Source organism: Gigantopelta aegis, chromosome 14 (assembly GCF_016097555.1).
Source record: "Gigantopelta aegis isolate Gae_Host chromosome 14, Gae_host_genome, whole genome shotgun sequence".
Taxonomy (NCBI): domain Eukaryota; kingdom Metazoa; phylum Mollusca; class Gastropoda; order Neomphalida; family Peltospiridae; genus Gigantopelta; species Gigantopelta aegis.
In genome coordinates, this window is record NC_054712.1 from 22,606,397 (window position 1) to 22,630,404 (window position 24,008).

Here is a 24,008-nt window from a genome sequence, read left to right on the forward strand (position 1 = left end):
TGTATTATTCTCTATATTCATAATAAAAATGTACATGTTTTACCTTGGTTGGTGGAAGTGTTGGACAAACAGTCTGCAGAAGCTGTACATTCCATTGTGTGATGACTTTCTACAGCTAATGTCTGACCCTCATCGAGTTCTGTTTTAATGATGCACCTTTCTCTGGACTCCAAACCAGCTATGAACTGTAGTCCTCTTTGCGACTCTATCAGCTTGTGTATGCCAGCCCTTTTGAGTCTGTACTTCTTATGTTCAATTTTACTGGCCAAGATCTGCAAAGCTTTCTTGGCTGAATCCATTCCTTTCTTAGTAGCGTTTATGGTAAACTCACTGCTAGTGTACTGTATGCATACTTGTAGATTTTTCTGATCAGACATTATCTGATTGATCTCTGTCTCACAATACTTCTGCAAGAAACACTTGATGCCTGATGAAAACATGACCGATTGTGTATATACAGCGTTATCCAAAATGAACTGATCAACTCTCTGAGTAACAGCAACTATGTTGTCATCTGTAGCAATAATGGTAACATCATGGTTACCAGCTTCATAAGTGATTTCCAGAACATCGCCATAGGCTCTGGACAGTTCAGCAATGAAGGATTTCCATTTGTATGATGATGATAACAAGACCATAGCCTCAGCATCCAGTTTCAATCTGTTCTCAACCACTGACTTACTAATCATCTCAGCAACATCAGTAGCATCATCATCACTGAATGCCACTACTGTGACCTCATCCGCAGTGACCTCATCCGCAGTTACCTCCCATGCACCTACCAGATTCTTGCTTTTCATTTTCTTAGCAATGTAGTCTTGGACGTTCTTCTTTTTAATCATCTGCAGCTGACCCTTCGTAAGACTACTTAATGTTGACTGTTTAATATTCTTAAGTAACTTGTGCATCTTAGCCTGTGCCTGTGAAACTTCTTCTGTAACTCCCTGAAAAGATACTTCAGCTTTCTGTACATTGATATCAACTGTGAATCCAGGAAACCTGTCCGCCATTTGTTTCAGAAAGCCACTGGCAAGGAGTAAACGCAGCTGAATCATCTTCACACCATTATCCGTCTGCAACACAACCTGCTTCTCTCTCTCATATGCATTCTCTATCTCCTTCACCAAAGACTTCACTTCTTCTGCCATCTTCTTGACACCCGCCGCATATCCAACAACAACCAGTGATGGGACATCTTCTTCTAAAGCAAACACACTTACATCATCAGTGTGCCTGGCATCCAGCTTAGTCATCACTCTATCCCAGATGTCCTGTATGACAGGTATTTCCTCGACTTCCAGCAAATCCAGGTATTTTAGCAAAGCTTTCTCTACATCAGTAGCCCAGGTCTGTGACACAGAACAAGCATCCGGCTTCTCAGCTGTCAGGGTACAGGTCAAGGTGACCGATGAATCATCCGACTCTGACCAGTCTAGTTCAGCGTAGTAGAGCTCCAAATCTTTCAAAAGTGTTTCCTTTGGTGCTGCTGCTGACTCTTTCATAAACTTTAATTTGTGTTTATCAAGATCTTTAATTTCCACTGGGGCTGGAATCTCCAACGAAGCTCCTCCAGAGGAAAGACATTCATGGTAGACAGAAACATCCAGTGTAGCATCATCAAGACTATGACCTGTACTCGCCCTAAGAATCTGTTCAACAGCTGGAAAAAGAGAAAAAAATTAAAAAGAAGGGAATATTGTTTTTAACAATATCTCAGCACATTTTAAACTATGGCTATTTGGAAGGAAGGAAATGTTTTATTTAACGATGCACTCAACACATTTTATTCACAGTTATATGGAGTCGAACATATGGTTAAGGACCACACAGATATTGAGAGAGGAAACCCACTGTCGCTACTTCATGGGCTACTCTTTTCGATTAGCTGCAAGGGATCTTTTATATGCACCATCACACATACAGGATAGCACATACCACAGCTTTTGATATACCAGTCATGGTGCACTGGCTGGAACGAGAAATAGCCCAATGGGCCCAATGATGGGGATCGATTCTAGACGTACTGTGCATCAAGCGAGCACTTTACCACTGGGCTATGTCCCGCCCCTGGCTTGGATAAGAAAAAGTCTGATGTACTCTTTAAAAGCAATTGATTTTGAGATCCACTGCCACTGTACTGAGTGCTCTGCCACTGAGCTACATCTCTCTTGACCTGAACGAGACAGTCAAAGCTAACGGAGATCATGAACTCTGTCTGACAAGGAAGGAAGAAAGGAAGGAAATGTTTTATTTAATGACGCACTCAGCACATTTTATTTACGGTTATATGGCGTCGATCATATGGTTAAGGACCACACAGATATTGAGAGAGGAAACCCGCTGTCGCCACTTCATGGGCTACTCTTTTTGATTAGCAGCAAGGGATCTTTTATATGCACAATCCCACAGACAGGATAATACATAGATATCACGGCCTTTGTTACACCAAATGTGGAGGCTGTTGACCCCCCTGACCCCCCACATCTGTTATGCTAATGAATGCTTGAATTGTAATACTGTGACTAATTAGATGACAGTACCAAAAGTAAATAAGTAATTTTACCTGTATGATCTCTGAAGTGCACCATGCAGTAACCGTCACTTGATTTCATCCACACTTTCTCCACTTCGACACCTTCAGTGTTACCAGAGCGTTTCCCTTTGAAGTAGTCGCAGACTGTATCTTCAGCTGTCCTGGAGTTCAGTCCTCGTACGGTGATGACATTACTCACGGGAACCTTGCTGACCGTCAACATAGAACCTTCTAGAGATCGTTTTGCACACCTTTCTATGAATGTTTCTATGTCTGAAGTTAAAACAAACAAAACAATCTCTAAAAGGTTCAAGTTTCACTATGTGAAGAAAAGAATTGACAAGAATGTTTGTTTAATGTCACCTCAGCATATTTAAACTACAGGCAAGGAAGGAAATGGTTTATTTAACAATGCACTCAACGCAGTTTTTTTTTACGGTTACATGGCGCCGGACATATGGTTAAGGACCGGACCACACCGCTGTCGCCATTTCTTTTTAATTAGCAGCAAGGGATCTTTTATATGCACCATCCCATAGACAGGATAGCACATACCAATGGCCTTTGATGTACCAGTCATGGTGCACTGACTGGAAGAGAATGATTATTACCTGCTGTCCCATCAGGGACAGGTCATCATTTTCTGACTAAGGACTGGACATAAGAGGCTGAACTAGCATATGCATAAGAGGTTCCGGCTGGTACCTTCTTCCATGTGCTCCTGTGGAGAAGCAGAACAGACGACCGAACATGTTACCCAAGACTGCATAAACCTACAACAGCTGAGGGAGACTACCTAGACAACTACAACAACTCTCCAGAAGACGTTGTATGGCACAAGAAGTGATCTACAGAGAACTGTATCCTTCATAGTCACTCCTTCATAAAAAAGTAGAATATATAGAGGATATTTCATGGGGATTTTCAAATACAAGTTGACATAAAATCGTATTTGAAGAAACACCATGAAATGGTCTATTTATTAATATTATATACATCTTTCGTCATTTTTGACAATATCTTTCACTTTTTGTTAATATCGTTTGCTTATCCTATCGAACACACGTAACGCCATGATATATTTCTTCCGAAGTAACTTTTCCAGAAATTTTACTTAATCATAGACTTTTTAAACAAAATATGAATAACAATTATCTTTATTTAATTATTAAATTAACATTTGTTTAATAATACTGCTGTGCAAACATACTTGACAAAGCGATCCTCCAAAAAACCCCACAAAAACAAGATCAAGGGAAATAATTTAATCATGAACTTTTACCAAAAAAGCAGGGCTTGAACTTAACGGTGGCAATGACGGCAATTGCCATCGGTGACATATAAACTGCCATCGGTTGGGGGCATTAGCGATGGTACTTTTGTGCCGCTGGATAAAAATTATTGCTGTTGGTAAAGCTCCTCACCGACGGCAAAATGTATAAACATGTATGAACATTATCTATCAGTATTTAACACAGGCATTTGGGTCTTGGTTGGAGTTAATGGGTGTTTAGTTAGTACCACTCGTTCGCACTAGTCATGCGTATACCCTGTGTAATATACATTCTCACTGCATTTTGCCTCCTTGCTTTCATGTTATGCCGCCCCTTTTCACGTTTGGTAGTGTTCATTATTAAAATCATTTATCTTGGGTTCCAAATAATATATACCCCACCTTTACAAAAACGAAACTACGTTTTTATCAGCTGGCGATATCAATGCCATCGATTCACTCGATGGAAGATGGAAATAAAAGAACAGAAAAATGTTATCCCACAGTAGGGGATCACTTAAAAAAAATCTCTTTATTATTTTTCAGATATCTTAAAATCTTTATTAAAATAATAATATTAAAGGTTTGATCGGTTTAGCAAAGCGAATACCCATGAATGTCAGAACAACACTCTGTTTTAACTGAACTACATTTTAACTGAACTACATTTTAACTAACAGTGCACAAAATATAAGGCAGCTTGTATATCGTACTAACTTTTCAGTACCAGATAATGAGGGGCAAAATAAGGATAGGTATAATTTCCACAAAGTCGACCAACATACAATGATATACAGTGGGTTTTTTTGTTGTTGTTTTGGGGGTTTTCAGCAAGAACACTGCATACAATTTAATGTCATCCATAGAACAATTTTTCATATCATACTGATATTCACCGAAAACTTGGGCAACTTCGTCCCAGGTTCCATTAAATGTTAACTTATGCTAGTAGTACATGATTCCATTTATAATAAATTCTTGTTTATTGAAGTTTATTGACATAAACTGAAGAAATTTAACTATATATACATACAGAAAAATAACCGTTCAGTCAAGTTTATTTGCTGCAAAAGTCAGTTAAAAAAAATTGCCGTTGGCATACTCAAAATTGCCGTCGGTGGACCCTTTCACCGACAGCAATTTGTGTTTTTAATTGCCATGGGTGATAAATTCTTAAGTTTGGGCCCTGAAAAAGTAAATACAATTTCTATATTTTCACTGTAGCTAAAATACAGTGAAAATATAACTTTTCACCGGAGATCACTTTTATGGTTGCCGTAGATCTATATATTTCATTGCTATGTATACAATAATATCTTTGATTTGCATTTTCAGAGAGACAGGACAGAAATACCAGAGTTTAGTATTTTTTATATCACTGACACATACCAGGGCTCAAAATGGGAAGTAAAAAATGAGATGCTGTTATTTATTTACAATAGCAGGTCAAACAAAATGTCCTCCTGAGACAAAAATATGGCCTGCTGGGAAAAAAACAAAAAGCCTGGGGTGAGGTGAGGGTTTGGTTTAGACTATAATGTGTGAAAAATTGTGACCTCTGAGATGGATTTTAGAACATTAAGGAATTAAAATAAAAGAGAATTAGGAGCCAGCAAGCAGATAAGATAAACAAACATCTCTCTCTTGACAAAAGGAACAGGGTTCATAGCCGTAAAGACCAAACAAATTCAAAGACTTTCAAAGACTTTTACCTATCATTTTCAAAGACTTCAAAGACTTTTATACAGTGGTCAAAGACAACAGAATGCAATAAACATACCAAATTAGTTTGTTTATGTTGCAGTCTATAGCAAGAAATTGGGCTTTTTTTACATGCATCATGACAGGTTAAACCATGTAACTGGAAAATATCAAATCCATGCAGCTGTAAAAGTATTGTGTTATGATGTTATGATGTTATGATGTTATGATGTTATGATGTTATGATGTTATGATGTTGCTATGCCAACAGAAAAGTCAGGAAGGAAATGTTTTATTTAACGACGCACTCAACACATTTTATTTATGGTGATATAGCGTCAGACATATGGTTAAGGACCACACAGATATTGAGAGAGGAAACCCACTGTCGCCACTTTATGGGCTACACTTTTCGATTAGCAGCAGGGGATCTTTTATATGTACCATCCCACAGACAGGATAGTACATACCATGGCCTTAGTTACAACAGTTGTAAAGTACTGGCTGGAACGAGAAATAGCCCAATGGGTCCATCAACAGGGACCGATCCTGGACCGACCGTGCATCAAGCGAACGCTTTACCAATCCTGGACCGACCGTGCATCAAGCGAACGCTTTAACACTGGGCTATGTCCCACCCCCAGAAAGGTCAGAGTATTTATGCTGATTGAGAAAAATGAACAATAAAATAAAAGAATGATCACAATACGAGAATTTAAAGACTTTTAAAGACTTTTATTACAATTTAAAGACTTTTAAAGACTTTTATTACAATTTAAAGACTTTCAAAGACTTTTATTACAATTTAAAGACTTTCAAAGACTTTTATTACAATTTAAAGACTTTCAAAGACCTAAAAAACATTTTTCAAATTCAAAGACTTTTAAGGAATTTAAAGACCGCTACGAACCCTGATGAAGGAAATGTTTTATTTTATGATGCACTCTCTTGAAAAATGACCAGTGATTTTTATTTTTTATTTTTTTATTTTAGCTTAGCTCAGCTTAGTAACTGGTTTAACGTGTCCATATACCACTAGGGTTTCGAACACGCCTATCCCGAGTCCAGCCTCCGATAGGATCGGGGGTTTGACTCGAGACAGGGATAGTGATTTTAGCTGGTGAATTTCCATTCTAAAACTTGACTGCTTTTCATTACTTGCAGGCTGCTATTTCGAGCCCTGCATACATACCTGGTGTCGGGTGGGATTTAGCTCAGTCGGCTGAGTGCTCGCTTCAGGTGTTTGCATCACAGGATCGAACCACCTTGGTGGATCCATTCAACTGATTGGGTTTTTTCTCGTTCCAACCAGTGCACCACAACTGGACAAAGGCTGTGGTATGTGCTTTCCTGTCTGTGGGTAAAGTGCTTATAAAAGATCCCTTGCTGCATTAGGGAAAATGTGGCGAGTTTCCACTGATGACTACGTGTCAGAAATTTTACCAAATATTTGACATCCAAAAATAGCTGATGATTAAAAAAATCCATGTGTTCTAGAAGGGCTAGCTCTGGCACTCAACAAATTCACCAATTGCGAATTTCAAATACAATTGGCGAATTTTATTTGAATTTGCCGAAATAATTTCATGAAATAAATGATATTTTGTTAGAAAATAACTGGGTTTTTGCCATTTCTTAAAAGTTTAATAGGTAAGTTAGCAAAATTTTCTGCTAACCCAGAGCTAGCCCTGCTCTAGTGGTGTTGTTAAAAAAAAAAAAAAATAACATTAACATACCTGGTGTTTCATCAAATATGACGACTGCCATTCCTTCTTTGTCTCCGTACACTACATTGTTGTTGTTGATCTCGCACTGACCAATCACCTCCAGGTAGTTTATCAAACACTCTCTCGTCGTGGAGTTCCCGATACCCGTGACCAGCAGCCTGTCGTCGTAAGTAGGGAGAGGTGTCGGGGCAGGGTGGGTGGAAAACTCGACTTGAAGATCACAGTCACCAATCCTGTTAGTTCTTTCAACAACTTTCTTAGCAACTACAAAACAGACAGTCACCAAAAATGCATGGAATGTTTTTAACCGGATAAACAAATAATATTGTTATTGATTATTTTCTTCTACCGCATTTTTCAGCCTATAAGCCACTACTTTTTTTACTGTGAATTGCAATGTGCGGTTTATAAAATGGTGCGCTTTATTTATGAATTTTACGGTAACCCCGTTGTGCATATAAACCACACCTTTTTTTGTTTCATTCTCATTATAATAATATAGCATACCAAAAGACTGGGAATGGCCCAGTTTCAGATTCACTTGAAATTTGTAACAAATATGCCTCAGTCATCTACATGGATAAATCAGAAATATGGGTTCTGTATTCCAATTCCAAGTAGTTTTTAAGAATTGGTCATGTTACAAACCATGATAGCCCTGTGTAAAATGTAGCTCAAAAATTGCCGCCATAATTTTTATCCTATGTTTTATGTCTCATTATCCCAGCAAATAATGGACATAGAAATCTGACATTTTGTACGGGAACTACATATAAAGGTTATAAGGGTCTAACAACAGATATATAGGAGACTGGTAGTTTTCAGTAGTCATGGTGAATGCCAAGAGACAACTGAAAATTCTTTAAAATTCCATTTTATCTTACAAAAACACTGTCTTAAAACATGCGAACACACATTTAACTTTTTCATCCATCAAATCCATCCAAATTGCAATATAAATCTTAAATATACAACTATGTGAGGAACATCCTTCTGAAATTAGAAAAATCATTTTGGGGGCCTTTTCAATGAAAAACCACCAAAACAATGTGGGTTGACTGTCAAAATCCTGAAACTTGTCTCATTTTATAGCTAATGGTATGTTGTTTATGTGTACCAAATTTCGTTATCCTTACAGAAGTTTTTCTTTGGAAATTTACTTTTTAATTATGCATGGCTTTAGCACTCATAAAGCATTGGGGTGAACTTGACAGAGAAACAAAAAACAATAAAATAAATGTGTGTAATACTGAATGTAAAACAGTATTTTTGGTGTATCAAAAATGGTTGCTCGTAGATTAAAATGGCATTTTAGCTAATAAGGATTCTTCAGTTGTCTCTATGCATTCAGTTTAACTACTGAAAAATACCAACCTGCTATATATCAGAACTTCATGATCTTTTTAGTACTTGTATACAATTTCATGTTTCTATGTACATTATTTCCTGAGATAACTGGACTTGAAATAAAACATGGAAGTGAAGACTGCCATTTTCGAGCTAAATATAACACCTACCTGCATGCACTGTTAGCAAAAATGGCCATTTCTCAACAAGTACTTGGAATACAGAGCCCAAATTTTGTGTTTATTCATGTGGAATATCTGAAGACTGATGTGCGTTGATGACCCTAAATATATCCTGATTTGAGATGGATTTGCCTAATAAATGTTATTTGGATCGACATACTTGATGTCACAACATATACATGTAATACAGCTATTCTTAATAGTTTGATTTTTACAATAGACCGTTTATATGCTTGATTACACCTCTCTTTTCTGGGCCAGTCCTGGTTTTTGTAATACCCCGAAATACATTTTTCATAATTCTAAAAATGCATGTACCTCTGAGAAATAGCGGCCCCGTCGGTGGGCCCATTGGGCTATTTCTCATTCCAGCCAGTACTCCACAACTGGTGTAACAAAGGCTGTGGTATGTACAATCCTGACAGTGGGATGGTGCATATAAAAGATCCCTTGCTGCCAATTGAAAAAGCATAGACCATGAAGTGGCAACAGCAGGTTTCCTCTCTCAGTATCTGTGTGATTCTTCACTATATGTCTGATGCCATATAACCATACATAATATGTGTAAAACAGCCCTGGACACTTAAGTTTAGTAACCTGTAATGCATTTGAATAAAGTCACAATAGAGTGAAACAAGAGTCTCTGAAGCTAAAACAGGGAAATACCCTAAAACGTAAACCAGAGTGCATCTCCACAACCATTACTTTTCAGAGGTAAGTGTATTTTTTTAAATGTGAAAAATGCATTTTGTGGTATTAGAATCACGAGGATGACCAGAAATACTCCAGATGTATGGAAATTCTAATCTAAACAATAAAATTGAAGTATTATCTTGATTCAATTGTCAAAAACGGCTCTAATAGTGACAGGTATGCTGAAGTGTTTAAAAACTAGGGTCTGTCACTTTAAAAACTATATTATATAATATATATTTACCTTCAGACTCAACAAATGTGATGTAGATAACATCACCACACTGCTGGAATTCAGCGATTTCTCCTCCACCTTTCCTACTGTTTTCAAAATACAATTCAAGGGTATCATTGGATATTTCAGGTTTGAAACCTCGGACCTCGATTGTCTTGGAAGTTACATCTGTATTGTCAGTGGCAGCTAAAGTCTCATCCATCTTTGTTCTGTTTCTCGTGTCAACCAATATTTCTGTTTATCTTCTGCACATCCACTATGAAGATCTGTTTGCAAAATTCCTGTTAATTAAAAATAATATCCTATAGTATGTAGTAAAGTAAAAATTAAATGTAAACACCACATGTAGATGGCTTCATTGATTTATGACTGGCCTCGGTGGCGTCGTGGTTAGGCCATCGGTCTACAGACTGGTAGGTACTGGGTTCGGATCCCAGTCGAGGCATGGGATTTTTAATCCAGATACAGACTCCAAACCCTGAATGAGTGCTCCGCAAGGCTCAATGGGTAGGTGTAAACCACTTGCACCGACCAGTGATCCATAACTGGTTCAACAAAGGACATGGTTTGTGCTATCCTGCCTGTGGAAAGCGCAAATAAAAGATCCCTTGCTGCTAATCGGAAAGAGTAGCCTATGTAGTGGCGACAGTGGGTTTCCTCTCAAAAATCTGTGTGGTCCTTAACCATACGTCTGATGCCATATAACCGTAAATAAAACGTGTTGAGTGTCTCGTTAAATAAAATATTTCTTTCTTTCATTGATTTAAAATGTGTTAGTGTATAAAAATTCATATTAAGGCTGGTAGGTACAGGGTTCGCAGCCCGGTACCGGCTCCAACCCAGAGCGAGTTCTTAAGGGCTCAATGGGTAGGTGTAAGGCCACTACACCCTCTTCTCTCTCACTAACAACTAACCAACTAACAACTAACCCACTGTCCTGGACAGACAACCCAGATAGCTGAGGTGTGTGCCCAGGACAGCGTGCTTGAACCTTAATTGGATATAAGCACGAAAATAAGTTGAAATGAATGAATTAAAAAAAAAAATCACTTTTACAAAGAGTACATAGAGCCAGGGGGAAAAAGTTTTTTTTTGTTCAACGAAATCATTAAAGCACATTGATTTTTAAATCTTCAGCTGTTGAATGTCAAACATTTGGTAACTTTGACATATGTTCTGAGAGAGGAGACCCACTATATTTTTCTATTACAATGGATCACAAGATTGCACCATCTCAATGGATCCATTCACCTGATTGGGTTTTCTCTCATTACAACCAGAGCATCACAACTGGTCAAAGGCTGTGGTATGTGCTATCCTGTCTGTGGGATAGTGTATATAAAAGATCCCTTGCTACTAATGGAAGTGGGTTTCCTCTCTAAGACTCTATGTCAGAGTTACCAAATGTTTAACATTCAATAGCTGATGATTAATAAATCAGTGTACTCTAGTGGTGTCATTAAAACAAAACAAACAGGTAGGTAGGTAACTAGTTTAACGTGCTCATATACCACTGGGGTTTCGAACACACCCATCCTGAGTCTGACCTCTGATAGGATCGGGGGCCTGACTAGGGACAGGAATCAAAACAAACAAACTCTGTGTCATGAATTCTAAAGGAAAGGAATGTTTAACAACATATTGGCACACTTTAAACCATGGCTATTTGGTGTGTCACATACATAGCACAGAGTTCGAAAAATCCGCTAGCCTGACGCCCGTGGCTAGTGGTTTATAAGTTCGGGCTAGTGAGAAATGCAAAACCACTAGCCCTTATGTGTAGCGGTTTGGATAATGCGTCACAGCTGCCGATACAAGATAATACCTTTTTTTGTTCATCAATTAACAATGGATTAGATGTCGCCGTTCTATTCTTTTGATATCGGTCTGATATGGGATGATGCCCTGTATTTGAGCAATTGGCATCACCATTCCTAGCGACATAAATAGTAGGTCCTAAATGTATAACCCACTACCAAATACACTGAACCATCTATTACCGTGTGTCACACTGTTGTACCGTCATTTAATTTTAATTATTTTTGAAAGTGGGTTTAGATACCAACCATGAGTTTGCTCAATTATTTTTCCCCGGGGGGAGGGCAAAAGCGAAAATAGGACAATGATGATGGACCACACTTGACAAAAGACCAAACATACGACATGACAAAAAGACGTAGACGTTTTTTGCCACAATGGAAGCAATCGTGGCCATGGCTAGACTATTCAGAAGACGAGGTAAAAATTTATTGTACAGTTTGTAAACAGTTTCCATCCATCGCGGAACCCAGGGCAAACAAGGGCATAAAAAACAATATGGTACATGGCACTGACAACTTCAGAATAGAAACTCTAAAAGCACACAACCACTCCACTGCCCACAGAGAATGCTGTTCGTATGCCAAAAAGAGAGAGAGTACAGAAATGCCAACTGAAAAAACAACATTTGTAAAGACAACAATTGGAGTAGCTTTTCAAAAATTATTCAAAGAACAACACGAAACACTGAGCAAGGTATTTGTTATAGTATATTCATTAGCAAAGCACTGCAAACCCCTGTCAGATATGTATTTTCAAGCTCGTTTGGCCAAACAACTCGATGTTGACTTGGGGAAAAATTACTTAAATGACAAGGCTGCTCGACAGTTTATTACATCAATTGCATCTGTTCTCAGAACCAACACCAAAGAGAGAATAATGCAATCAAGGTTTCTATCAGTGTTAGCAGACGGAAGTACGGACTGTACGGCAAAGGAGCAAGAGACAGTGTCTGTGAGATTTGTCAATTCTGACGGACGGCCAGAAACGGCATTTTCGGACATGGTCGAGTTGGATCATGCTCACGCCCTGGGTGTTTTTGCTGCAATTAACAAAGGACTGGACAAATATGACCTTAGTGTAGACAGACTGACCACCGACGACAATGACAAATACCCCATTCTTGTAGGTGTAAACTTTGACGGGGCTTCAGTAATGCAGGGTAGGAAATCGGGTGTTGTTGCGCATTTTTTAAATGCTTCAGCGCATACAATTGCATTGCATTGTGTGGCACACAAATTGGAGTTGTCAGTGATGGACGCTGTAAAAGATTTACAGTACCTGCAAACTTTTGAAGACAAAATCAAGTCAATTTTTAAGTTCTATCACTACAGCCCAAAAATGAGAAGAGAGCTGAAACAAATTGCAGATGTCCTGGAAGAACAGCTGACACACCTGTCGAGTATAAAGCAGGTATGTACTAAAAAAAAAAAATTACTTATAAAAATGAGTTATTAGTAATTTTACATTCTGCAAATGCAAATACTTGTACAATTTATTTTTGTTTCCTTGTAATTTATTTATAATATAATAACAATTAACTAATGTTAGTGATATTTTATTATATGTTTGAATTACTTTAAAATAAAAAGTTATTAGTAATATTACATTCTTATAAACATACCTATAATTTGTTTTTGTTTATTTTGTAATTTAATTATATTACAATCAAATCTTTTTTTTTTACAGGTCCGGTGGTTAGCCAGCAAGACCAGGGCAATAAAATCAATTCAGTGCAACCTAAAAGCGGTGTGTACGCATATTGAAACCACAGCAGCCAACAAGAGTGCAGGAACTGCAGCCTGTAAATCTGCCAACTTTCACAAGGAAATTCAGACATTTCAATTCATGAAAATGTTGCATGTTATGTTGGATGTCCTTCCACTGCTTGCCAAATTGTCACAGGTGAATATAGGCCTATGTCATTTGTTGATTATTTTGTAATACATGTTATTGTACATATTATTTGCAAATTATTTTAAATTGTTTCACCGTTTGTTATATATTTGAAAAAATATATGTTTGTCACCATTGTATTTATTTATATATTTATTTCACTAGCCTCATTTTGTGGTTATTTATATTCAGATATTCCAAAGAGATTAACTCGTGGTAACGGACATCAGGATGGAAATAGAAAGAGTAAGCATGGAGTTGGAACTGCTACGAACAGAGCCAGTAACAGCAGGTGTCAACATGCACTCCTTCCTGTCCAAGTATAGCCATGACTCCAAATCTTTTGATGGAATTCCACTGCTGGGTGCTTGTCCAGAGGACTTCACGTTTAAGAAAGACTGCTTCCTCCAGGATTTGGTGAATGGCATTATCAAGTATGTCGACAAAAGGTAAACATAGCTACTATAGTATCTATCATAAAAAAAATCAGCCATTAAGTGATACACATGTATCATGTAACATTTTTAAAGATGATGCTACAAAAAAAAAACCCCAAAAAACTAAACAACAACAACACAAACTCATAGTTTCTATAAACATATTTTTTCAAAATATTTTTTCTTTTACTTAATTGTTTTAACTCTTTTTTCAGGTTTGAAGTATTTTCGCAACAACCCTTGCTGTCATTCAATGCATTCTGTCATCAACACTGGCCGGAAAGCAGAAAAGACCTGGCATTACATGGGAACAAAAGTATCCAGCTGTTAACAGACCATTTCTCAGCAGTTTTGACAGATGATAAAACAGACATGATTAGTCAGTACCAGTTGCTGAAAGCCTGTTTGCAAGCACACAAAGATCTGAAGCCATGTGAGGTTTATGCTAGCATTCTTAACTGTAAACCTGATGGTCTCAACAGTATTTTAAAGCTGGTTGAGATTATGATAGTTCTTTCACCATCAACTGCTGCTTGTCAACGGTCTTTCAGCAAACATGAACCAGCTGAAAACACTACAGAGAAACAAAATGTCACAGGAAACTCTTCAGTCTCTGCTGTACATTATGCATCATGGCCCTAAAATAGAAAGTTTTGATCCAGAAGAAAGCATTCATCACTGGATTGGGTGTGCAAAAGGTACACGCCATGTAAATGGACACAATCTGCCTGTTGTGGATTCCTGTGGTGGCCATGTGGAGGAGTTGGTGGAACTTGATTAGTAACTTTTTTGGACAAATTTCATGACGGTTTATATTGTGTATTTTATGCTCTTGCTTGTGTGTTTTAAACTGAACGTTACAACATGATTTAAGTGTTTGTTTTATTTTACTGTTATACTCGTAAATGTGTAATGTTACAAAATTTATCTAAAAATCCAGTTATAATTGATCAGGAATTTGGGCTAGTGCTTTATCTTGGTGGGCTAGTGGTTTTCACAAACCCACTAGCTCTGTGGCTAGTGACTTTTCAAAATATTTGTCATACTCTGCATAGCATAAAGTGCTCCTAATGTCAGTACCTAGTGGGAATTTCCCTATACGTTCAGTGGAGTTTGATTTATCCGTCACCCCTGGGCCCAGTTTAATGAACATGGTTGGAAGCTGTGACAGTAAAAAGCTGTACCATCCACTGTGAGGTTACAGCTGTGCGCATGTAACAAACTTATGACAACTCTGTGGTTTGTTGTCACTATTAATTGATAAATGTTATTTTATTTTACTTTATTAACTTTAATTTCTTTTATTTTATTTTATTTTATTAACTTTAAAGTTATTTTTACTTTTAAGTTATTTTATTAACTTTAATTAATTTTTATTTCATTTCTATTAATTAATAAATGTTTTTTTTTTTTTTATTAACTTTAATTTCATTTATTTTAGTTTAGTTTATTTTATTTTATTAACTTTAATTTATTTCTACTTTTTAAGTTATTTTATTAACTTTAATTAATTAGTTTTATGGTTTTTGTTTTATTTATTATGGAACGAGAAATGACTTCACCGATCCTTTTCCACATACAAGATTGTTCCGAGTTTCATTTTCCTCCCATAATGCACCGCATGTTCTAAACCCAAGTCGTACAGTCGGTCGTTTTTCCTTTAATTCAAAGTGAAGATCGTTTCAAAGTAAGTATTTCTTAGTCTGCATATGCTCGAAAAAGATCACACTACACGATTAGGGTGGAAAAAGGTGGTGGTAGTCGCTATTTTGACCACAATTCCGTTCCAAGCAAAATTGCTCGGAACGGCTCTGTGTTTGCAAATGGAAAATGTTGTCGGCCCTATAAACTCAGTAATGTGCATTTACATTCGAGTTTATTTTTATGAACTATAGGGATGTTCGCCGTGACGTCACGAAAAATCACGTGACTGGACTGGTTGGCAAGACGGTACTTCCGCATGGCCGAATGATTCCTTTGTTATTATTTTATCTGGTAATCTCGTTGAAAGCAAAATGGTTGTATCTTGTTGTGTGATCGATTGCACAAGCAGATTCGACAAGGATAACCCAAGGAGCTTTTTTCGCATCCCAAAGAAACCAGAACCCCGAAGAAAGCTTTGGATTACAGCCATAAAGCGCGTGTCTATCGTCGGACGTCAACAATGGGAACCTACAGATTACGATCGCGTTTGTTATCGTCACTTCATAACAGGTAAATTAATTGCCTACTTGCTTGCTTTGGATAAATGTAGCAATCTTTCAATTTATAACATGAACAATGAGCACGTTAAGGAGATATAGGTGCAAGTTAATATCACCGCCAGTACCCTCCCAACCCTTCTTGAATTGTTTTATTTTAATTTTATTTTTAATAAATAAAACCCCACACAACTTCGGGCACAACTTTTCCCAACTTAACACATTAATTAAAAATATGATCTGAGATTAGTTTTCAAGAAACATCTCATTAGTTTTCGTTTTATTATTATTTCTTTTTTTTTACTTCCCAAACTTCCAGTAAAAACAGATCATTTAAAAATAATTATCATTCCAGGAGAGAAGAGCAATGACAAGAATAACCCTGAGTACATTCCCTCTGTGAACATGGGCTACAAGGACACTAAACCAAGTGGGGATCTGCGCCATGCTAGACACTGTCGATTGGAGGGCAGAGAATCCGAAAAAGGCAAGAAACAAGCAGCTTCTGCATTACTGGATTTGTCAAACACAGAAAATATATTTGAGACACAAGCTGAAGGTACACAATCATTTATTTGCATATGTACACGTTTTATATTTTGGACATAATCTTTGCGAAATATTAATGTATCGTACAAATACATACAAATCAGACATAATGTGAATCAAAAATCTTAATTATACACATGTATGTACATCGTGATAATATGTAAAAGTTGGAATAACTAACCCTCAGAGGCTTTTGTATTAGTCTGGTAAATTATTATGGACACTTCAAATTAACACTTAGTAAAATGATAATACATTTGTGAGTAAGTAACATGTATATAGTTCATTTATTAACAAAATGGTGAAAATGTAGAATAATATACAATGTATAATAGGTATTTTGAGGTGTATTTTAGGATTTGCATAATACTGAAGTATTACTTTTATCAATCCCTTAACATACATTTCTTTTTTCAGAATTGCAGCCACATGTCGACATACACAGTGGCTGTATTAAAAAAATTGCTGCCTTGCGAATAGAAAACCAGCAGCTATATGAAGAGTTAGGGAGACTTCAAACAGAGAATGCGATTTTAAAACAGAATGAAAGTCCACTGAGTTTTGAGGAGCAGATGACATCCAGTGATCAAAGAATTCAGTTTTATACAGGTCTACAGTCAAAAGCTCTATTTGTATGGCTGCTGTCATTTTGCTCCCCGGCACTTCCAGCGTGCAAAGTTCTAAGCCCAACATGTGTAATGATGTGTATAATAATGAAACTTAGGTTGAATCTCCAGCACAAGGACTTGGCGTATAGGTTCAGTGTGTCTGTGACCACAATATCCGACATTCTTAACCAGGGACTGCCAAAATTAGCAGAAAAACTTTCATTTCTGATTCAGTGGCCTGATAAAGACAGTCTCATAAGAAACATGTCTAATGTTATTAAAATAACCTACCCAAAATGTGTCAGCATCATTGATTGTTTTGAAGTTTTTATTCAGAGACCCGGTCAACTTACAGCTAGGGCTCAAACATGGTCAAATTATAAACATAACAACACCATTAAATTTCGTTGGCAATTTCTTATGTATCACAGGCTTTTGGGGGTAGGACATCGGATAAAGTTTATTATGAAATTCTTTACAAATTGCTCACATTTTGTAATCATGCTTTGACAAAAGTCTACATCAATGGATAATCTTACGATGACCATACTTGGAGCTGGTTTACACTTAAGGAAAACAACAAAGTCACAATACTGGCATTCAGCAATATACATCTGAAGCTGCACTTGACTGTAAAACCTATGGTTTCTTTTAAGGTGCAGCGAGGTGTCTAGACAAAAGTCCTTATCGGTTGTTGCTGCATCCTGCACAGTCTTGTCCCTGTGTTTGAAAGGACATTTAATTTCCAACGTACCTTTACCGCAACACTGACAATTGATCATGACGTCAGGTATTGTTTTCTGAAGTTGGTTCACTGAAACTTGTTAGCAATTTAGGGTATTTTGCAGTTTGGGGATTCTGATCAATAGGGGGATTTTTATCTGTTAGACCGGGTATGGAGACTGATGTGAAAAAAGAAGCATTTGGGACTAGGGAAAACAACTTGTGTAGATCTTCGGAAGGTGGTAAAGCTGCAGATCCACTTGCTTGAACTGTCTGGATCTCCTTTGTCCTCTTGCCTTTAATGTCGTGAAATATGTCAGTGATTGTCGTCGGAATTACCTGAAAATAAATGACCCACAAAGACATGAGGAATACATTGTAAATCCAATATCAAAGAAAAAAATTATACTATATTTTAACCAAATACTACAATATACCTTAACAACATAGTTTGTAAAATGCCTGGGGCCTACCAGATATATGACCCAGCAAACACTAATGTAAAGGTTGTAAGCCCAGTGGGTTATCATATGCTATAGGTCATGGTAAAAGAGTGCTCTATGAATTTGAATATCTTTAAAATTTAGATTAGCATAACATGTTGCTAGGCTATAACATTTCAGATACATTGCAGCCCTCGGGCAATCAGTCAAATATAAAATATCCAACCCTGAAAGTTTCTGCTCAAATTACCTCTTTTCGGAAAGTACTATTCCACTGACAGGCCTGACTAGTTGAGCTGGTTTGAGTCATACCCATCTTGACACCCATCTCAATCTTAAACAAGAGTGCTCCAACATGGCTGCACACTTCACCTAAGCTAAAATACAATAAGAAAATATATGTAAAACCTTGTTTGTTCGCATACTAATAACACTTTCGATATATGTATATGCTACATAAAAATGTATACCTATTAATATATCAGTTTATATGGAACAAAATTTTTAAAGAGGAAAGATACAAATGATATTTATTTTAAAAAAAGCAAGACACTCATTTTATCCATTTAGGAATGAAAGTTTAACAAAAGAATAAATGAACTTTTACTATAATTTAATAAAATACTATAAAACAATGTTGACAATAAATGTACTACATGTAATATTAAGTGATTTATGTATACAATATCATTGCTGTAAATATCTTATGTGGTCTATAGTGTTGTGTAACCCTGTTAATTTTGTTAATAAAATATTCAGAACACATATATATGATTTCTATGGTATTTAGACAACAAAGATCATACCCGGCCATACAGGTACAATGTGCACAGTAAACTGTGCCACTGTTTTTCTCCAAGTAAACCCATGGCTCATGGGGCTTGTCTCTCGCTCTTTGTGAAGGAGTCACCTTTGCTTTCATTGCCATGAATGGGCATTTATCGTCCACTGGATTCGACAGCACAACCTGCACATGCCCACTAACAACATACCTATAAAAAGAATTATATATATAACGATTAATTGAATATAAGTTAAATGAAAACATAAAATTAAATACAATATTTGCAAACCAAGAACTTTTCAAGATCAGAGCCATTTTATTATACTTCTCAACTTATAGTGTATTGTTTAGAATATTCAGTTTCGCGCCCCCCCCCCCCCAAAAAAAAGAGCATGTTTTAATAATTCTCAAAACGCACATGCCCTTGGTATTTGAAGTTGGCTGCTAGATTTGGTCATAGGTTAGTACAATGTGTGTGTGTGTGTGGGGGGGGAGGTTATGTATCTTTAACAAAGTGTGTTACACATGTATATACATCTTTTTCCTGCAATTATGCATAAAATCTACTATAATTTGTGTAACCAAGTACTTAAAATAGACATTATGGAAATGGAATTATAAAAATAATTAAAATCAAATTAATAAACGGACATATTAAATATTTACGTTAATACTTACTTGTATACCTCCAACGATTTGTAGGCTTTCATGGAATCTTTGTTGTAAATGGACGGCGTGTCGATTAAATACAGGTAAATATCACCAAAAGTCAAATCTGGCCAGTTGCTGGGATTCGTGCTCCATTTTTCAGTTAAAATGTACGGATCTGGCAACGTTTTCGTTTCGCCATTATAAAGCAGCTTCTTGTAATACTGTTGTTTCGCTTCGTTGCCCAAGGAACTCGCATACGGTGATAGAGGGCCATTCATAACTAATTCCTTTGTGAACCGACTACTATTTGCTGTAATGAAAGAAATGGTTCTTGCCAACCAGTTTTACGCGCATGCGCCGTACTGCGTCATTTCCTGCCTCGGCGAACACCCTATAGTCTATAGTACGAAATGACCATGGTACGAAGTGACTAGCAACTGATAGAACATACTAAGCCTTTTATATACGAACTGTGACCAAACACACACCTGGCAAATGCTTTATAAATAAAAATGAGACAATATTTAAAAAATCTTAACTTGAAATTAGACCGACTATAACAGTGAATACAAGGAACCGAAACCGAAACTACAAAAAAAACAAAAACTAACCTACATTAAAAAAAGGAGATACAATAACATTTACTGCATTAAATGATTAATTTTAGTTGGCGAGAAAAGTGTTTATATTGTCGATTCCACCAGTGTATTCTTGAGAGTAAAAACTGAAACGGATGTGTCAAAAACGACACTCACAATCTACATCCAAAGTTTACAAAGTTCCATCATCCACGATCCGTAAAACACATGTACAATGCTGACTGCAGAGTTATTTCCCTTCTGGTTCCGCGCACTTCAAGCCCTTCGTCTGATTTACTCAAACAGCTAAAAAAAAAAATTATTTGATGTAGAAATAATTCTTTGAGGCATAGGACGTATAAATATCACCGTGCTTACTAAATATAAAATCCATTCTTTAAACATACTCAAACACATTAACCATTGTGTTATTTATAAAGTGGACGACTGTGACGTCACGATAAATTGTCCATTCAGCCAAAAGTTCGGGAAAGTTTGAACGCACTGAGAACAGAGTAAATACTATCGTTGGTTATTAAGTAAGTACGGTATATATTATGTTATTTGTTAGGTTAGTAATTGGTTTTAATTCATTAGTATTATATGTGGCATCAAATCATGACGATCATATGTAAACTGTCGCAAGTTTATGAAGAAAAATGTAAAGATTTTGTATTTATCGAAGACCGGTTATGTTTTTGTGGTGCGCCTGTACCTTTAAATTAAATGTTTTTTTTTGTATTATTCTAAATACCAGTCTACAAATTTTAATACTTACTCCACTGGCAATGTTGCACACTATCTCGCTGTTTAGGCAGGTAGGCCTATGGTATGTGCTGTCATTTGATTAAAATTATAATCTGTTTGACATCCAGTGGCCAATAAGTAATTAATCAGTGTACACTAGTGGTGTGGTTAACGTAGTCCAAGGTGGACCCAATTCAAACCACCCATTTTCTAGGACATAATCATATGCCAGGCCCATTGATTGGAACAATGGTTTAAAAAGCAAACTTGACTTTTTTTCTTTCTTTTTTTTGTGAGTAGGCGGGTGGGTGTTAAATTTTATAATAAAATTGTTCAGGTCAACAAAGTTTACTTGCTGCACTCAGCAGCGGCACTGGTTATTGTTTTGTACACAGTAATTATTACATGCCTATTCAATCTTACTATAGGAGAAGCCATGTGTTTAGGGAAGTGACGTCACGTATCAGCATGCGCGCGCATCTGGTAGGCAGAAGTCTATCATAATGGCCATTAGTAACAAAGCGAACTAGTGTAGCGTGAATAGCAAAGAATGGCCAAAACGTGCTTAAATTACCGCTTGTAGCACGGGAACGCTATTCTACATATATATATGTACATATAGATACACATACACATAAATACATACATACACACACACACACACATACATATACATATACATATACATACATATATATATATATATATATATATATATATATATATATATATATATATATATATATATGAACATTTATTACAAATGAACAACCAGTAGACAATATATAGACAGTAGTTATATATATATAACACATCAGACTTGTCTACTGGTTCATTTGTAAGGCTTTTCATCAACAATAAATTTAAGCAAGTATCTTATTAGAAAACTTTACAAAAACTTTAAAACTATTAATTTTATCAAGTCCTTTTTTATTCCTTAAACTTGCTAATATCGGATACATATTAACACATTGTATTAAAATGGAGGAACATAAATTTAATTTCCATACATGTTCCATGACCACACATACATTGTCTAGCTACAGCGTCCCTTTTTAAATATTAGTACAGAACTTAGCCTTTTAAACCGGATACATCTCAAATTTACTTGGTCCCTCACCTTTGCGGTTCTATCTTCAGAACGTTTTGTAGCATTATTTTTTATATATATATATATATATACATAAAAATTGCCATTAATATTTTAATCGCCTAATCCCATGCAGGCCAGGACATAGTTTAATACGCAGTCGATCTAGGATTGATTCCTGTTGGTGGTCCTATAGGGCTATTTCTCATTCCAGCCAGTGCTCTACAACTGGTGTAACAAAGGCTACACTATTTATTATCCTGTCTGTGGGCTGATGCATATAAAAGATCCCTTATTGTTAATCGGAAAGAGTAATCCATTGTGTGACAGCAGCAGGTTTCCTCCTTAATATTATCTGTGTGATCCCTAAACATGTCCGACTCTATATATCCGTAATTAAAATGACTTGAGTGCATTGTTAAATAAAAGATTCCTTCCTTTCAAATCTAAAACAGTGTCAGTTACCTTTGACAAGAGGCCCAGTTTCGAAGGCTATCACTTTCAACCTGATTAATAAACCAGTTAAAACAACAAATTACTGTAAATGGTAACAATACAATGTTTTAATTAAGACACACATTAACACAATGCAAATATCATTTGATCATTGGTTTATAATGATAATAGAAAAAGAAAATAATAAATATGTCTTGTCTGTTGTTTCTCATTATAATTTTATTGATTTTGTAAAGTCTGTTTTTATTACAAAATAGAGATCCTGGTAAAAATAAATATGTCTTGTCTGTTGTTTCTCATTATAATTTTATTGATTTTGTAAAGTCTGTTTTTATTAGAAAATAGAGATCCTGGTAAAAAAAGAAGCTTAAATCCAAGTGTTATCAATGTCATCATCACATACTGAATAGCCCCAATAATATTGCACATGGTAGTTTGGAAAGTCAGTGAAAACAGTTCTGGTATCCTTCTTATGCACAGAAACATGAGATACTGTAGAAAAGAATCGCTGAATCTGATACCAGTGTTCTCCTTAGCATCCCTTAATTCACCCTGAAACTTAAACACCCGTAATTCATCGTGAAAGGCCCATTTTTCGTCCAAGAGTTGCCGGTTCTCTTTTTGTCCATAAACAGGGATCACTGATACCTAGATGAAAATTGGTAAATTTCTATGATATATATGTATGAAAGTTTTATATTGTGTACATATTAGTACTAGTAACTATAGCATTTTTTGACTGTATCATGTAAGCCCAAGATGTTGGTCAAGGACATATATATTGAATATTATTGAAATATTTGAATACACATAAATGTATTTGTGAAGACATATTGACATCTGTCACTGATGACAATAATACTTATAAATACAATCAGCTCCCCTTTTCTTTTTTAATAAAATATGGTGGCTATCACCAACTTGTGGATCAATATCCAGTTTTATTATTATTATTATTATTAATTTATTTTTAATCCCAAACAAATGATTTAATACATCTGATATCCCACCCTGAAATGTTTATACCTTTTATTTTATTATTAAAAAATCAACTTACACATTACAAATACACCTGTGGATCACTTCTTCAATAAAAAAAAGTAAAACATTATAATTAACATATAATATAATTAATAAATGGAAATATTTCAGAACCATTTTCATATGAAACAATATATATATGCTTAATTGCACACACACACACACACACACACACACACACACACACACACACACACACACACACACACACACACACACACACACACACAGCTCCCTGTTATTTAATTAAAAATATAAATACTCCAGCCACCTACATATTTTATGGCATAATACA

At 36.1% G+C, this 24,008-nt stretch overlaps 3 protein-coding genes across 3 annotated transcripts in view; 1 reads left to right on the forward strand and 2 right to left on the reverse strand.

Moving 5' to 3' along the window:
• Positions 1-9,908, reverse strand: part of LOC121389146 (protein mono-ADP-ribosyltransferase PARP14-like) — a 28,416-nt gene extending 18,508 nt beyond the window's left edge. The window contains exons 1-4 of the mRNA XM_041520756.1: positions 9,701-9,908; positions 7,244-7,498; positions 2,564-2,806; positions 44-1,660 (exon numbers count right to left, since the gene is read on the reverse strand). Coding sequence (XP_041376690.1) covers positions 44-1,660; positions 2,564-2,806; positions 7,244-7,498; positions 9,701-9,893 — 2,308 coding nt within the window. The 5' untranslated portion in view covers positions 9,894-9,908. The remainder of the gene's footprint in view (positions 1-43; positions 1,661-2,563; positions 2,807-7,243; positions 7,499-9,700) is intronic.
• A 6,530-nt stretch (positions 9,909-16,438) lies between these two features.
• On the forward strand, positions 16,439-17,710 carry LOC121388488. The gene is made up of 2 exons (XM_041519842.1): positions 16,439-16,602; positions 17,010-17,710. Exons 1-2 carry the CDS (start codon positions 16,449-16,451, stop codon positions 17,708-17,710), a joined length of 855 nt encoding a protein of 284 aa, XP_041375776.1. The 5' UTR covers positions 16,439-16,448.
• Positions 16,598-20,626, reverse strand: LOC121388489. Its single transcript, XM_041519843.1, has 4 exons — positions 19,829-20,626; positions 19,173-19,358; positions 18,617-18,743; positions 16,598-18,262 (listed from the first exon to the last, which is right to left on the reverse strand). The coding sequence occupies exons 1-4, from the start codon at positions 20,077-20,079 to the stop codon at positions 17,987-17,989; spliced, it is 840 nt and encodes a 279-aa protein (XP_041375777.1). The 5' UTR covers positions 20,080-20,626; the 3' UTR covers positions 16,598-17,986.
• Positions 20,627-24,008: the final 3,382 nt, after the last annotated feature.

Coding starts and splice junctions, on each gene's coding strand:
- LOC121388488 (XM_041519842.1), top strand. CDS start 16,449: ATGGGCTACAAGGACACTAAACCAAGTGGGGATCTGCGCCATGCTAGA. Junction 16,603..17,009: donor ATTTGAGACACAAGCTGAAG/GTACACAATCAT, acceptor TTCTTTTTTCAG/AATTGCAGCCACATGTCGAC.
- LOC121388489 (XM_041519843.1), bottom strand. CDS start 20,079: ATGAATGGCCCTCTATCACCGTATGCGAGTTCCTTGGGCAACGAAGCG. Junction 18,744..19,172: donor CATTGTACCTGTATGGCCGG/GTATGATCTTTG, acceptor ATTGTATTTTAG/CTTAGGTGAAGTGTGCAGCC. Junction 18,263..18,616: donor ATAGTACTTTCCGAAAAGAG/GTAATTTGAGCA, acceptor ATTTATTTTCAG/GTAATTCCGACGACAATCAC.